Genomic DNA, 14213 nt, shown 5'->3' with positions numbered 1-14213 from the left:
CTCCCAGTTGAGCTTCATTATCCTACCCACTTAATATAGACATATTCAACTAATTAATTGAAAAGCCTGGACTTATTCAGGGTGTAATGTTGCTTGCAGTTGCAGCCATTTAACATTATCAGGAGGTCGACTCCATATAATCAAGTTATATTACATCTCACTTCAGGAGACTCTTCAATTACGCACTGCACATATCTTATTGGTTAGGATGACAGAGAGCAAAGTAGAGTGAGGATGGAGGAAATGATGCGTTTCCAGCGTCACTCACACAGTCAGTGCAATTGTTTGCTCAGGCATGTAAGGTTTGCTTTGTGGCATTTCTAAACATTGTTTATAAAAAGTGCACACTTGAAGAACAATTCATGTGTGCACGATGACGTATGTTTCTAAGCCCATCTCTAAGGCACTAGTTGTCACTGCAGATGAAATGTTTCGCAGTATTTTGTCTGGAAAATACTGTTTGATGATGAGATTTCCAAATGACAGATACAGCATGGCTCATATTCACTCAATTTTTATAGTCATCAGTGGATCAGTTTTTGTTAAATTGCCCCAGTGTATTAAGGCTATAAACGAAACAACTTTTAATTATAAAATTATTACTATTACTATATTACCACCATATTCCAGCCTTTCCTATTCAACTGTAATTCTTCACTAGCATATTAGAATCTTCTCAGCCTCAGCTTGAGGTCACATGTGGTGTTGTTGTTGTTGTTTCTCCTTTTTGTGCTCCGAACTCAGCAGCCACCATGCCCACCTGGAGCAGCTGCTGACAGCCGTGCTTGTCCACATAATGACTCTAATCACCGTATTAGTCACTGGGGCACTCTGAAGCACTGAAGCACTGCAGAGTTGGGTTAGTTTCAATCCAATCAATTCTGGATAACAATTCATTGAGTTTTAATTTAGAAAATATTCCGTTTGTGATGTTTATCTTAATTTAGCTATTGAGAAATAATCTAATATATTAAGGAAATAAAATGCTGCTGATGTTAGATGTTTATGTGTGTTGTTTGATTGAATATAAATTGTATTTAGTTGTTCCTTGGAGCCAATATTACTTCACAAGACCACTAAGGTAGTTAATAGTTTTTCTTTCACCAAGTCCTTCTTTGGTATCATTTTGATTTAAGGCTAAACTACTAGACTCTTCTTTTTAGTGCAATGACATTGCTCTGTGCTTCAGTATTTTTACAGAAACATATTTTCTGAAGCATTTTAACCAACAACCGCCTACCAGCAATTTAGAGGTCACTAAGACTGTAGGTGCGAATGTGATTGTCTGATTGTCATGTTTATCTGGATGCACAAGCCTGTGTGATTGGTCACCTGTCCAGGCTGTACCCTGCCCAATGTATGCTGGGGTATAGTCCAGGACTACTGCAACTTGAAAAGCTGTACAGAAAATAGATGGATATGAACAAATCCATTGTTGCTGCTATTACAGTCAATTTAGGAAGAGGAGCAATACGGAGATAAACTAATGACCCATTTTGTTTAGTACTTTTAAATTTAATGTAAAACGTGAATCTGTATTTAGTGGATCCTCATAATATCAAATGTAAAGTGCACAAGACAACTCTTGAGTGCTGACAGGAAATCCGGGAATTGTTGTGTTGGTGAACTGTGGATGAGCTACAGCCAGTCTTCCATATGCTACCTGCCTGCTGATGGTCCTATGGTTTCACACTCAGTTTGGGTCCAGGTTTGTCACTGCCAAATTCAATAGAGAGGGCCACCCAAATGCAAGGTAATTATGAGAACCAGCGGGGTTCTGGAAGTGCTGATAACACTATTGTTGTGTTGAAGAACTGCTTCCATTCCCACATTTCAAGCAGTGAGGGGTGTGAGGGCCATGGCCAAATCCTGCAACCCAAGGCTACACATGTTAATTACATTCTTGATAGAGAACAATCTTGTTCCTCTTTTCCTGGCTTAGTTTAAAGGCACCCAGTTTTCTTGTAAACAAACCAAGGCTGTGTTTACACTCAGTGTTATACACCAAACGGGGACTCGCTCGTAAAAAAGACATTGCTCCATAGCACTACTAGTGGCCAAAAACTCTATCTTTAACTAATCTTTCGCTGGTTACATAGTGATATGTGAAATGGGATTGGCTCTTGCATCAGCCTAATCTTGCTTTCTTTCAACCTAACCATAGTGGAAAAGTTGTTGAACTGGTAAGGGTCTCTGATTCTTTTATTTCAAATAGATTCCCTTAAAGCTTATAATTGTGCTGACCCACAAGGACCCACATTTTAACAGCAGGGGGAGTCAAATCACAAATGTGATTCCACTGCCTGTAACTTAAGGTTTATGAATTTCTGCATTAATACAACATGCAGCTACCCTGCAGTTTTAAAGGAGTGGGACAAAAACATGTTTTGTTGTCCTCGAGTATGTGATGGGTGTCACAAGGACAAAATTCTTTTCAGTTTAAGCATTACTGAATCTTTTTCTAAGAATATTCCCAGCAGTTAGGTGGTGTGTAAAGATTAAACTCAGTCAGGGTGCCTCAGGAGAGGACTGTGAACAGAGTGAGAAGCAGACAGTCACAATGATAGACAGAGATGGAGAGGGGGATGAAACTAATGAAATGAGAAATGAAAGAACATAGAGAGTCTCAGCATGACCCACATACAGTGCTGTTGTAATTGCACATCTTCTGATTAACTTGACAATTCTGAATTCCAATGTACAATCTCACTCACTTGGAATAAAATACTGATAATTTGTTTAGTCAACCTCCCGCTGACCTGGTTTGACTCCCAGAGGCTTGAAACAGGCAGAAAGGTGCTGATTGTACTTAACCTGCATGCTTAATGCTCGTTCTCTGCCTGTTGGAACTCAACTTGGTTCAGCTGATTCCTGCCTTCCCTGGGATAACACTGTCTTCCCCGGGTAGTAGAGCAGGTTACCTGGGACATCTGTTAGAAAACATATATAAATGTTATATATATAACATATAACATATGTATATATATATATGTTATATATAAATATCCCAGAACCTTCTAGGTAGTAAATGTAAAGAAAACAGTCTTTGTCTGTTCCTTTCATTGTTGCATAGTGGGTTGTGCATGTGTGCTTAAGGTAGCTCTGGGCTCCCTTTAACATTATACACACAAGAGCGTGTGGACGAGCCAACATGCCGCCAAAAGGCTCCGCTCACATCCCCTTATGGGTTTGTTTCATGGCCCGCAGCCTGTCTTATTGATTGGTACGACTACCATTATATTTCCTGCAGCTTGGTACTCATAGTAGAACTGTAACCATAGCAAGCAGCCAAATCTGTTTTCAGAGGTGATGCTTCAGAGCAAAGATGCTGGAGGAGGAAGGATGCGCATAAGATTCTGGAGAGTAACCTTCTCTGATGTTTTCCGAAATGTGGAGCATGTTTGGCAAGGTGATGGGTCATTTATTATATATAGATCTTTTTTTTAGCTTTTGTTTTCACCTGCATTGAGAATGTGTGTGGGATAGCCCTTTATGAAAGTGCAATGAGTGTTTAAAAGTTGAGTCACAGCATAGAATTTTGTGACACATTCTGAATCATCGCTTTAATCTGAAAACACCAACTCCTGTTGTGGAAATACAGTAGGAGGATGCTTATCTGTAAGCTGCTCCCATATACACTGTAGAAGGACTTAATTTGAATGATAAAGTGATTTTAAAATTATTTGTAGATACAGTACTATGTTTGGTGCAGACTGGTGGACATAAACAGGCAACGTGGTAATGAAATTTCTGCAAGACTGCTTTGTTGTTGTGACTGTGTTGTGATGTCTTGTATTGTCTTACGCATGAAGATTAGGAAAATGTGATTACTCAGTATTGGACAACACTGACCTGTGCTTATTCCTCTGTGGGCTGAGCAAGTGATTTTCTCCATTATGTGTGAGTGTGCTACAAAATCTGCAGCATTTGAGAGCTTTTCAGCTAACTGCCTGCCACTAATGTGTCAAATGGACAATGGGATGGTTAGGCTAATTTCTGCAGAAGGGGTTTTATGATGTTGGAACCAGCCTTCAGAGCAGGGCAGATAATAGGACAGAGAGATCTTATGTCGCCTTTCAGATGAGGTAATGTCCCTTTTTTGGTAAACTTTTCTTTCAAGCCGACATCCGGCCACAGTATTTTGTCCATTTCAATGAGCAGAATCTGTCATTATCAAACAGACTCATTGAAGCAAATGCTAAGCAAAGCAACACCCACAGCTTGGATGGGCAGCTCTCTGTCATACACAGACCAAGAGAAAAGAGGGGAGGTGGAGATGGAAAGCGAACAAAGGGGAGACATCGACAGGGAGAGCAGGAGATAGAGAGAAGGGAGCGTTTGTGCTCGCCTCAGAGTAAAAACATTAAATGCATGCATGTATGTGAGGAAGGGGAAGAGAGGAAAACAGGGAGGGTCAGAAGGAAAGAAAGGAAAGAGGGAGGGCTGCTCTCAGCATCATCTGACAGGAGAAAGGCTGATCTCCGACAGCAGGTGTTGGAGGATAGAAAGACTGAGTCAGACACACGGAGGGCGCGATACATAGAGGAGCACGAAGTTGTTGAAGAGAAGAGACTGAGCTGCAAGTGAGGCAGCACTACAGACAGGTAAGCATGGATAGAGATGATGGAGTGCACTGCGCTTGAAGGGAAAAACTGTTGAAAGATAGATCAATTCCGAAAGAAGGAGCTTAAGTCAATTCAAGATAGACAGATAAGGAGGGAAACTGACATATGATACAAGCAGCAAAAGATAATTCTGCCAGTTTTTTAGCTGTGTGTCCAGCTCCAGCTGATCTGTCCTGATCTCTTCATCATGTGCCGCTCTACACCTTGAACTTTCTCTCTGTCTTCCTCTCCCTTTCTCTCTTGTTTGCACAGGAAACGTCTGACTGGCATCTCGAGTAAATGACTGTGCTTTCATTGTGCATTAGCTGCTGTACTTGATTAGATTAGTTGCTCTCTACTAAGTGGACCTGCAAAGCTTAGGGGTTCGTGCGTACTTGTCTCTCTCTGACTGTGTGTGTGTTTGTTATGTCTTTGTGGAGCTGGTAGAAGGAAAAATGCAACCAAGTAAGACATTACTCTTACAGCAAAAATTTTATTCAAATATTATTTATGTTCTTAGAAACCCAGAGCAAGAATGTAATCTATAATGCCATTGAAAGGCAAACCCTGGAGCTTCTCAAGTGGTGGTAAATTGGAAAATAACATTCTCGTAAAATAGATTGCTTCATTTCATTGTTATGGCAAAAATTAACAAGAAGAAAATTTGACTGCAAAGTTTGTAATTTTGCCAAAGCAAGTCTCCTGTTTCCTGTGGTTATATCAAGAGAGGAACTGACGGATAATGATGAAGATGACGTTGATGATAATAATGATGATAGTGATGGTGATGGTGATGATGACCCTATATAGTATTAATGAAAACACAGCTTTACACCTAGTAAATTGGTTTTAAGCACAGCAAGAAAAATAAAAGTCCCAATTACAAAGGGGCGAATCATTTCTTCTTTTCAGTTCCATCTTTTGAACAGCAGTTACGGTCAACAGGCTGCAATCATGCAACCTTGACATCAAAGCATTGTTTCTGACTGACTGATGGTTTGTAGTCACCGATTGATTTACCAGGTGATAAGCATGCTGCACCAGTGGTTCTGTTTTCTTATGTTATTGTTGTTGTTTTGTAAAGTGAGGGGGGTTGTATCGGAAGTATCTTATCTATAAATCCCTTTTTAAAAAAAAACATACCATGTTGTCAGACCAATAATTACAGAATTACTAACTAATCACTGACTTACGTTACCCATTTGGGATATAGTTACAATGCAATGGAAAGCACTAATGAGCTCTTTATTAATGCAATTTGCCCCAAGGTCTCCTTGCTGAGGAGGACTTTGTCTGCCAAAGCCCATGATAGAGCATTAATGGACAAAGTTGCTCTCCCATCAATAGACAGGGTTACTCTACCATATCAGCACTTAACCCGATGATATCTGACTCTTCCTGCAGTGCCTGTGGCCATATTTTGTTTGCCAAAGAAACCAATGCATCTGTTGCACTGACATGCATGCAGTAGTCATGATCAGTCAGCCCTATAGTCAGTAGAATTTACTAGAACCATTGTAGATTTTTGCTGATGAGCCTTCAACATGAGCCTTTAGGTTAACTTTATAATTCTATGCCTTTTATTACAAATTTTCAGTAATCGGTTTCATAACATATCTTTTTGTAACCTTATAATAATGTTCTTTTTCTGCTGCAGTGATGAGTATCATGCTGGCACATGCTTATAGGCCTGACTTTCAGCTGACTGCAGTTACTCTGCTCAGACTTTGTGGGGCAAACCACAACTGTTAAACAGATATTGAAAATATCTGTTCACTATCTTGTGTGGTACAAAATCAATGCTATTATTGTGATCCAAGATGTTGATATATTATAATCAGCTTATCTTTAAAGATATAACAACTATGGAATATTACATTCAACAAACTACAATTCCAATGTACTAGATGGTAGAAAAGCAGTTCACCTACCTCTTAAAATAAGACTCTACTTTTGCTGTGGTCAACAGCAAGTATAATTGGTAATTACTAAGCATGAATCACCACAATATCCAGTAGATACCATACGGCGCATATGTTACTGTTTTATCCCTTTTGTGGTAAGTAAAAACATCTAAATTCTTTTTTTTATCCTTGTGAGCAAATCATGTTGCTTATGGGACATGGAACTTGTAGACGTCAATCCAAAGATTACAACACTACCTCTTGTCCAATATATTGGACAGCAGATTGTGTAGCTAACATTAACCGTTAACGTGTAAAATATTGACTCACCTGTTTTGCTGTGTGACTGACCTTGATGCTCTCCACTCTGTGTGCGCAGCAACACAGTACAGATGCAGCCTACTCAAATGTATGCTTTAAATTCAGTTTGCGGAGTATTCACTGTTGCCCAGCTCATTTGTATTTACAGGTGCTGCTCAGCCTGAGCCATCATTGGACTAAAGAAAGCTGGAATTCCTATCAGAGCTCATGACCCAGCAGTCTGTGCAGGCAGTTGCTGGCAGCACATAGGATTAATCTGCAGATTTAGTTCCAGCTTTGTGTCTATTTCAGAACTTTCATAGACATAGAAATAAATGCTTCTATCATGAAGAGCATTGTAATCCAGCAAGCAAAGGGATGGAGGTGAATAGCAGTTATTTTGGAGTTTTGCTCACTGGCCTACTGACATAAATGGCAATCCATTAGTCCCTGGTAGATTATTTTCTCTGGTGCTATTTATGCGTATTATTTAGAAAAATCCTGTCTGGCTATTGGTGATTAGAACCTGTAATGTAAATGTAATCCATTTTACCTTGGATGATTATAGCTGGCTAATATCTTTCATCAGTATAATGTATGGTACATGTATTTTTCAGCAGAGGATCAAATGTTGTGCTTGAATACTTTGAGCTCATCATTTAAAAAAAATAATCTTGCCAGTCTCCTAAAAAAATGCCTTAAAATTTCCTTTCCTTCGTTTGGTTGTAGTGCAAATACTTTTCTCGAATTGTATACCAACATTCAGTCTGTATTGTAGATTTGGGGTTTGTTTTTCAAATGGAACATCTTTCCATGATTCAGGGGATAAGTAATGTTGCTAGGTGACACACATTTATACAACTACAGCTGTAACAAGAAATCAACCTCTAATGGAGAGTACAAGAGGAAAGAGCTTTACCCACAGTGTGTCTGCCACAGAGCCAGAGGTGCTACCAGACATGTTTGCGGTAGTGACCACACACTCATAAAAGTCCTTAAAAGCAGATGATCAGAGATCATTTATTGATATTGGCATTAGTAATGTGTTTGCTCGGCAAAGGAGAGAAAAAGTGACACACAGTGAAGCGCCTGTCTTCTTTTCTCTTTCTCCTTTGGCTTTCTGCATCCACTAGATTGCAAGAAGTTAATCAAATGGGAATGAAGAATGATACTTTCACCTGGGTTTGCATGTGAGAAGCTTGGCAATAGGCAGCCTATCTCATTGTTTAAGCGGGCTAGATAAGTGTTGCTTGGGATTTGCCTCTAGTGTGCTAATCATCCAACCAATGTGACACAGTGACCCTGCCACCTGGTGGCTGCTGTGCTCAGACTTGACCTCTGCCAGTCACTAGGTCCAAAGCTCATTAGGACACGGCAGAGTATTCAATTCAACTCCAATAAAACAGTTGGTTATATGACTCTAGTTCACCATAAGTACGGAATGAAAGAAAATGTGTGCTTATGCTATAATGTACACTGTGTAAGAGTATTAACACAATAGGGCTTTGTCAGACATTTGCAGCCATTTTGGTTTGTTCAATGCATACTAGAATCATTGATGGAGTAGGGATATATTGAATAACACAACAGGATTTGTACCATGATTCTGTCAGCAAATAGTCATGTAGTCACAGTTTGACCACTTTTAATTGCACATTAAAGAATGGCAGATTTCCGCCACTTGAAATGACAGCTAAACCTTAGTAACAACCATTAGTCCAGACTGTACAGTACAGTTAAAATTTTCTTCCAGCTCGTTGCATGCTAATAGCCTATCTACAGTGCATCTCAATTCCTTTGCAGCAGATGATGAATTACTGAATATTCCTCTTTGATTTGAGAGTTAATAAATCCATATCACACAGTATTGTGTTGTCATATGTCAGGATGGTGGTATTTGATAACGTGTGCTAACTGTGATTGTCAGAATATGCCAGCCTGGAATCTCTTCCTGAGTCAAACTTAGCATTTACCCCTTCACCAGATATATTTCTGTTATCTGTGTTGTGAATTTATGCAGTGACTGTATAAACAGACACAAACACACACATATACCACAAAAAAAAAAAGTATCTTCTGTGATGAGAGCTACCAAGTATGCCATCGGTAGTGAAAGTGGCTGGCTGTCAGGCAGCCTTCGTCTTCCTGTCTATGGACTCATCCTAAATGAAGATTGATTTGCACCTTTGTGCTTTGCCTTTCATTATGCATATGGGAAGTCACACACGGGAGGTTTGGGTTGACTGTCTGCATGCCTAAGCAGCGGACAGGTGACTTATACCTACTGTAGAAAGGATAAATTGAGATTAAAGAAACATGAATTTGAAGGAATAACAAAACACCTCATTTAGTGTAATAATAACTGTGTGTTTAAGAAATTTGTGTTTCAGATTTAGTATTTGACCTTGCAACCCTAACTGTTCCCACAGGACAGTCAAACATGGTGCCACCTCATTTCTGACTCAACAAGCCCAGTAGACTTCTTTATAGGCATTCATTGTGTTTCGAATGCATTATACGAAAGATGTAGCTAAGTTCACTCTCTAGAGGAATGTCAGGTCTGAGACGCTGAGAATGCTGCGGGAAAGATCTGACAGCCTCCGTCAGTCATTTCCCCAGATTCAGCAGAGATCAGAGGCAACAAAGAACAGTGTTCATGTTATGTTACAAATAGATTTCCTTACCTCAACTCCAGGTCAGCAGTCTGTTGTCATAAAAGTTCAGCTCCATTTACTCAAACTCAGACATTCTCTCCAGTCGTAATAGAAAAGATAGGGAGGGTAGCAATAGTAACGGACTGTCTGCAGAATAAAGGCCACTTTGTAAATGATCATATTTCAACCTCTCAACCTTTTAACCACTATGTTGTGAGCCATGATGGCAGAGTGGAGGAAATATGTGAGTCTGAGTGTACCACCAAATCTCACTTAGTTCTCACCGAGAAATCAGATTGTGCTATTGTTCTGTGTTTCTTTTGCTCCTATAAGCAGTGTGTAGAAAATGCCCTCTGCTGCAGGTTTGTGAACAGGTTGCATGCACAGACGGGCTGCCTGTTCTAGCACGTGACTGTTGTGTGAGACAAAGTGTGAAGTAATATGCTGTGACCAGAATCCTGGTCAGAGTGGTAATTCACTCCAATCACACAGAGAAGAGAAAGGGCTGGGAGGGACAGAGAAAGACAGGCGAGGGCAGCGGGTTAAGAGATGAAAGCTGAGAGTCCTTTCTTTTTCTGCTTTGTATCAATTTCCACTTTGTTCTTTCTCGTTTCTACAGTTCCCTCTTCTTCAGTGCAGTCCTCCCGATCGCTACTGTTTCACAATCTCGCATCTAATCGCCCTCATCTCATCAACTTCATCCTATATGGTGTGAGGGCATAAAAGAAATGCCCTCAAGACAGTTGTGTAATAATACCCCCTTCTCATTGTAGTAAAAGTTGAATGATCCTCTTTGATGGATTGGATTTGGATGAGTAAAATGTGTTACAGACATTTTCCTGTGGTCTTATTGCTTAAATATGAAACTCAGCTCAAGGCTAACCATAACCCCCCCCCCCTCTCTCTCACAGGAAACAAGATGGAAGGATTCCTCGTCTTTCTGATGAAGTAGAGGCCTCTCTAACACACTCTCACTCTCCATTTCCTCTTCCCTCACTTTCAAAGGTAACACAACACTTCGATTTGCTGCGGTTCTCTTCTCTTTTCAGGTCTGTATTTGGTACTGTTGCTGGAATCAGATACTGAGACAGTGCCAAGAGACTAATCTGATAAATGTGAAACTGAGAATTTTAACATGCCTAAAATCAAAGAATGATTTTCAGATTCCTTTTTTACACAATTGATTTTTTTACAGCAGAGATTTTGACACGCCATGAGAGTAAAAACATAGGTTTTACTTGCTGTAATGAATCTTCCTGTTCATACTAGCCAGAGATGTCTTTCTAATGCGCTTTCAAATGAAGTGATGGGAGAAAAATCCACATTTCTCCTTATGTGCAATTCTAAAGTTTTTTCTAAGGCTTTAGGAATCTAAGTATAGGAATGATTATAGCAAGCAAAATCCCTAGCATGGCTTCCTGGTACACTTGAATGGACTACACTTGTGCATTTCCTTTTATAACAAGTCAAAATGTTTGCTGAAAAAGTATTTCAAGGGTATTGTATTTGTGAAATGGAGGATGATATCGAAAAAAAAAAAAAGGATACCAGTTATACATAGTGACCCATATCCTAAGTTGTTTATTCAAAAGATTTAAGAAAGTCTGGTGATATTCTATACTTTTCATGTTGTTACAAATCCCACTATATGACCAAAACCAACAATGGAGTTATCTTACTAACAAATACTGCCTGTGTAGCCCGAGCCTGATATATCTCATTCTTCTGCTCCATCGACCAAAAATTATTAAGTACACATTAGTGAGCCACATTGTCAATGAACATGTATGAAGGAACATGTCACTGTACATGCCAAAATAGGTCCTTATGAGTCAATCCCAAATACATCATCCTGTAAATATTCACTAGCGCACCAAATGTGTGTTCATTTATTGCTAAGAATGGTACGTAACAAATGTTCTGTTTACTCCAGTTTGAGTATTGTTTGCTAGAAATTACAGTAATTAACAATTGTGGCCCACTTTTAATATTGTAGGTCTTCAGTAGGAATGAGTGCTACAGAGCTGAGAGACAAACTCATTGCTGGTTTTGGTCTTTTCATGGGATTTGTTGACAGTAAAAAATATAGAAAGCGATAGGTAAGATCAGTATTTAGCATTAGTGATAGCATGATTACATTACATGCTATTGGCATTGACTTAGTGCTACCATCCCTATCTTCACTGTGTCTGTGCATTTTAATTCCGTATTAGTTTCCTCCCTCTGTTTTCGGTCATCGTGTCCTTTAGCTGTTACACCCAGGTGAAAGGTGCCTCAAATGGCCCCCACTCCTGGTAGCTGTTGTCAGGCTGTTATGGTGCCTGACAGAAGAGACTGTGCCCTCTGTCACAGACTTCTGGGACAAATATAGATCTGCAGCAGTTGTTCCTCTCTAACACATACCATAGGAGGCACATTGGTATTATTTTTGTCACACAGGCCGTGGAAATCCAGTTTGCGAGGGATTAATTATATGTAGTTAAATACGGAGCTGTACAGAATAGCCTTGCAGAGATACATTTAACTGTTGTTTCTAAGTCTTCATGTTAGAAGTGTAAAGCAATTCTCACATTTACAAATTTTGTTATGTCAAAGTGTTGATATTATGGCTTTATTATGTTACAAGTTCTCTGGAAAGCAGTGAGATTTCTACCAAGCATTCTTGTTGCCAAAATGGATTGTGTGTCTGTCAGGAAGTTATACAGTACATATGGTTATGGCAAACAGTAGGGTTGTTAAGCCAAGAGCTTCAACAAGTTGGCAAGACTTTATAGTTTTATAGCTGTAGAAAGTCAAAAGCTCTTTAAGTAATTTATCCAAGTGTTTTGGAATAGAATAGAGCTGACGTAAGGACTAAAGACAAATTGACATAAGAGATCTTAGATCAGAGAAATGCAGAGAATGCTTCAAATGAAGTACATTATATTGAGTTTGATATATTGAAAGGTGCTGCCATGGTCTTTTTGTTAGATCTCGGCTTGTAGGTTGCAGTTGAACCTTTGCACAGATATGCAAAAGACGTAGCCACAGAGATACTATCTGTGTCTTAAATCTTCTTTGTGTGGCCATGTGAAGGTTTACTTGGCACTCCTGCCGTTCCTCACTTCAGTGTGTTATAATGATGTGATCAGAGATGATGGCCTGAAGGTTTTTATGTTGTGATCTCCAAGTCTACAGGATTCCCTTTTCAAACAAAGTCACTGATTCATCCACACGTGCTTACTGTATGTGCTTCATGTATGATTATCACAAATATTCCCGCATTCAGTTTGTGTTAAAGGGGAGCTCCACCAGTTTTATACATCAAAGTCCGTTTACAGGTCTTGGGGAGTAAAAAGTTGTATAAAGTATTGTGGTTTCCAGATGAGCTGCGTAAAGTCTGTTTGCCTAAAGTGGTGTCACTTGACTGAAGACTACAAGTTTGAAAATGAAATAAATGTGGTCATGTGTAGGTCAGTTCCTCGAGGCTACATTAGCTCCTACTAGCATAACACACCTGACTCTCCAAATGAACTCCCTGTGGTCAAGTTGCTTGTGGGTAATGTAGGCGCCAGGTTTTGACAAGGAAGAAGAATGTTTGGAGAATGTTCTGAATAAAATATGGTTCTGCTACATCAATATTATTTTCAATTTAACAATGTTACAGTAATAACCTTTTATAATTTTAATGATTTCATTAACCTGTTCACCTTGTCAAAATAAGCAGTATTAAAAGGGTACTTTTAATTCAGCAGCCATATGCTAAAAGTTCAAAGTTTTTGCTTTCCTAAGTCCTTGATAAGGCAGTTATTGATAATAATGCATTACACATACAAATACTCAGCAGATGTTAATCAAAGATGTTCGATGTAGGGATAGTTAGAGTGCCCCTTTGTCGAAACTAATTGTTCACTGCTTTTGCCAGAGTGAAGACGGTAGGAGATTTGCTTTAGCATACAGATAACTAGGCAGAAGGGCTCTCATCTATAAATGGTGCGTACGTACAAAACAGGGCTGGAACCGTGACTTCGCCACTTCCCGAGCAAAGGTTGTGATCTATAAAAAATAAACTTGACGGGATAATGTGCGGTCCTCCACGCAAACTCTGAGCCATGCGTACGCACATAAACTGGAGAAGATGAGAAACTGCAACTCACATGGTAGAAGGTAAAATACATCAAAATATTATAGGCCAATAAAACTTAATATAATTTAATAATATTAGTTCATTTGCCAAACAGATGAAAGCCTTTCTGAATAAATAAACAGCAGATTGTTTTTCCCTGAGGAGCGCAATAAAAAATATAATTTAAGATCATTTGCAGCGCACACAAAAATAACCCTGATTTAGGATAATAAACACAAACGGACATAATGGGTATCGAGATATGTTTTTGCAAATGAACGCCTCAAATATGTTGTACAGTTTAATCTGGAATCATATCAATTAATACTTGCATGCAGTGCAATTTATTCTCATAAATAAGGTGAACAGTAGGACAAATTTCATTTAAATTCATGCCGTTTTCAATGCCTCAGTCGAAAAAAATACTTATATTGTTATCACATGTTTGTTGCCTTAGGGTATTTTAACCAACAGCTTTCCTCAGCGTTGCGTGTATGCACACATTTTAACCACCAAACAACATAATTTTTCTTGCTTCAACCTCACCATAAAGAATGTCTGTGTCACACTGGGCTAAATTTATTTATTTTTGTTTATTTCTGTCCTTATCTTCATGCACTTAGTATGTATTAATATTAATGAGGGG

General features: G+C 39.1%; 1 protein-coding gene across 6 annotated transcripts in view; it reads left to right on the top strand.

Moving 5' to 3' along the window:
- Positions 1–14213, top strand: part of LOC119886636 (rap1 GTPase-activating protein 1-like) — an 89858-nt gene that overhangs the window by 51472 nt on the left and 24173 nt on the right. For 5 of the 6 annotated variants that reach the window (XM_038697500.1, XM_038697501.1, XM_038697505.1 and 2 more), the window contains one exon: positions 10374–10467. In XM_038697500.1, coding sequence (XP_038553428.1) covers positions 10374–10467 — 94 coding nt within the window. Of the gene's footprint in view, positions 1–4415; positions 4605–10373; positions 10468–14213 lie in introns of those variants that run through there. The other variant, XM_038697506.1, reaches the window with a different exon arrangement.

Source organism: Micropterus salmoides, unplaced genomic scaffold (genome assembly GCF_014851395.1).
Source record: "Micropterus salmoides isolate LMB-PRFRI ecotype aquatic unplaced genomic scaffold, ASM1485139v1 Ms_hic_scaffold_4, whole genome shotgun sequence".
NCBI lineage: Eukaryota > Metazoa > Chordata > Actinopteri > Centrarchiformes > Centrarchidae > Micropterus > Micropterus salmoides.
This window is presented reverse-complemented; position numbering and strand designations above follow the sequence as displayed.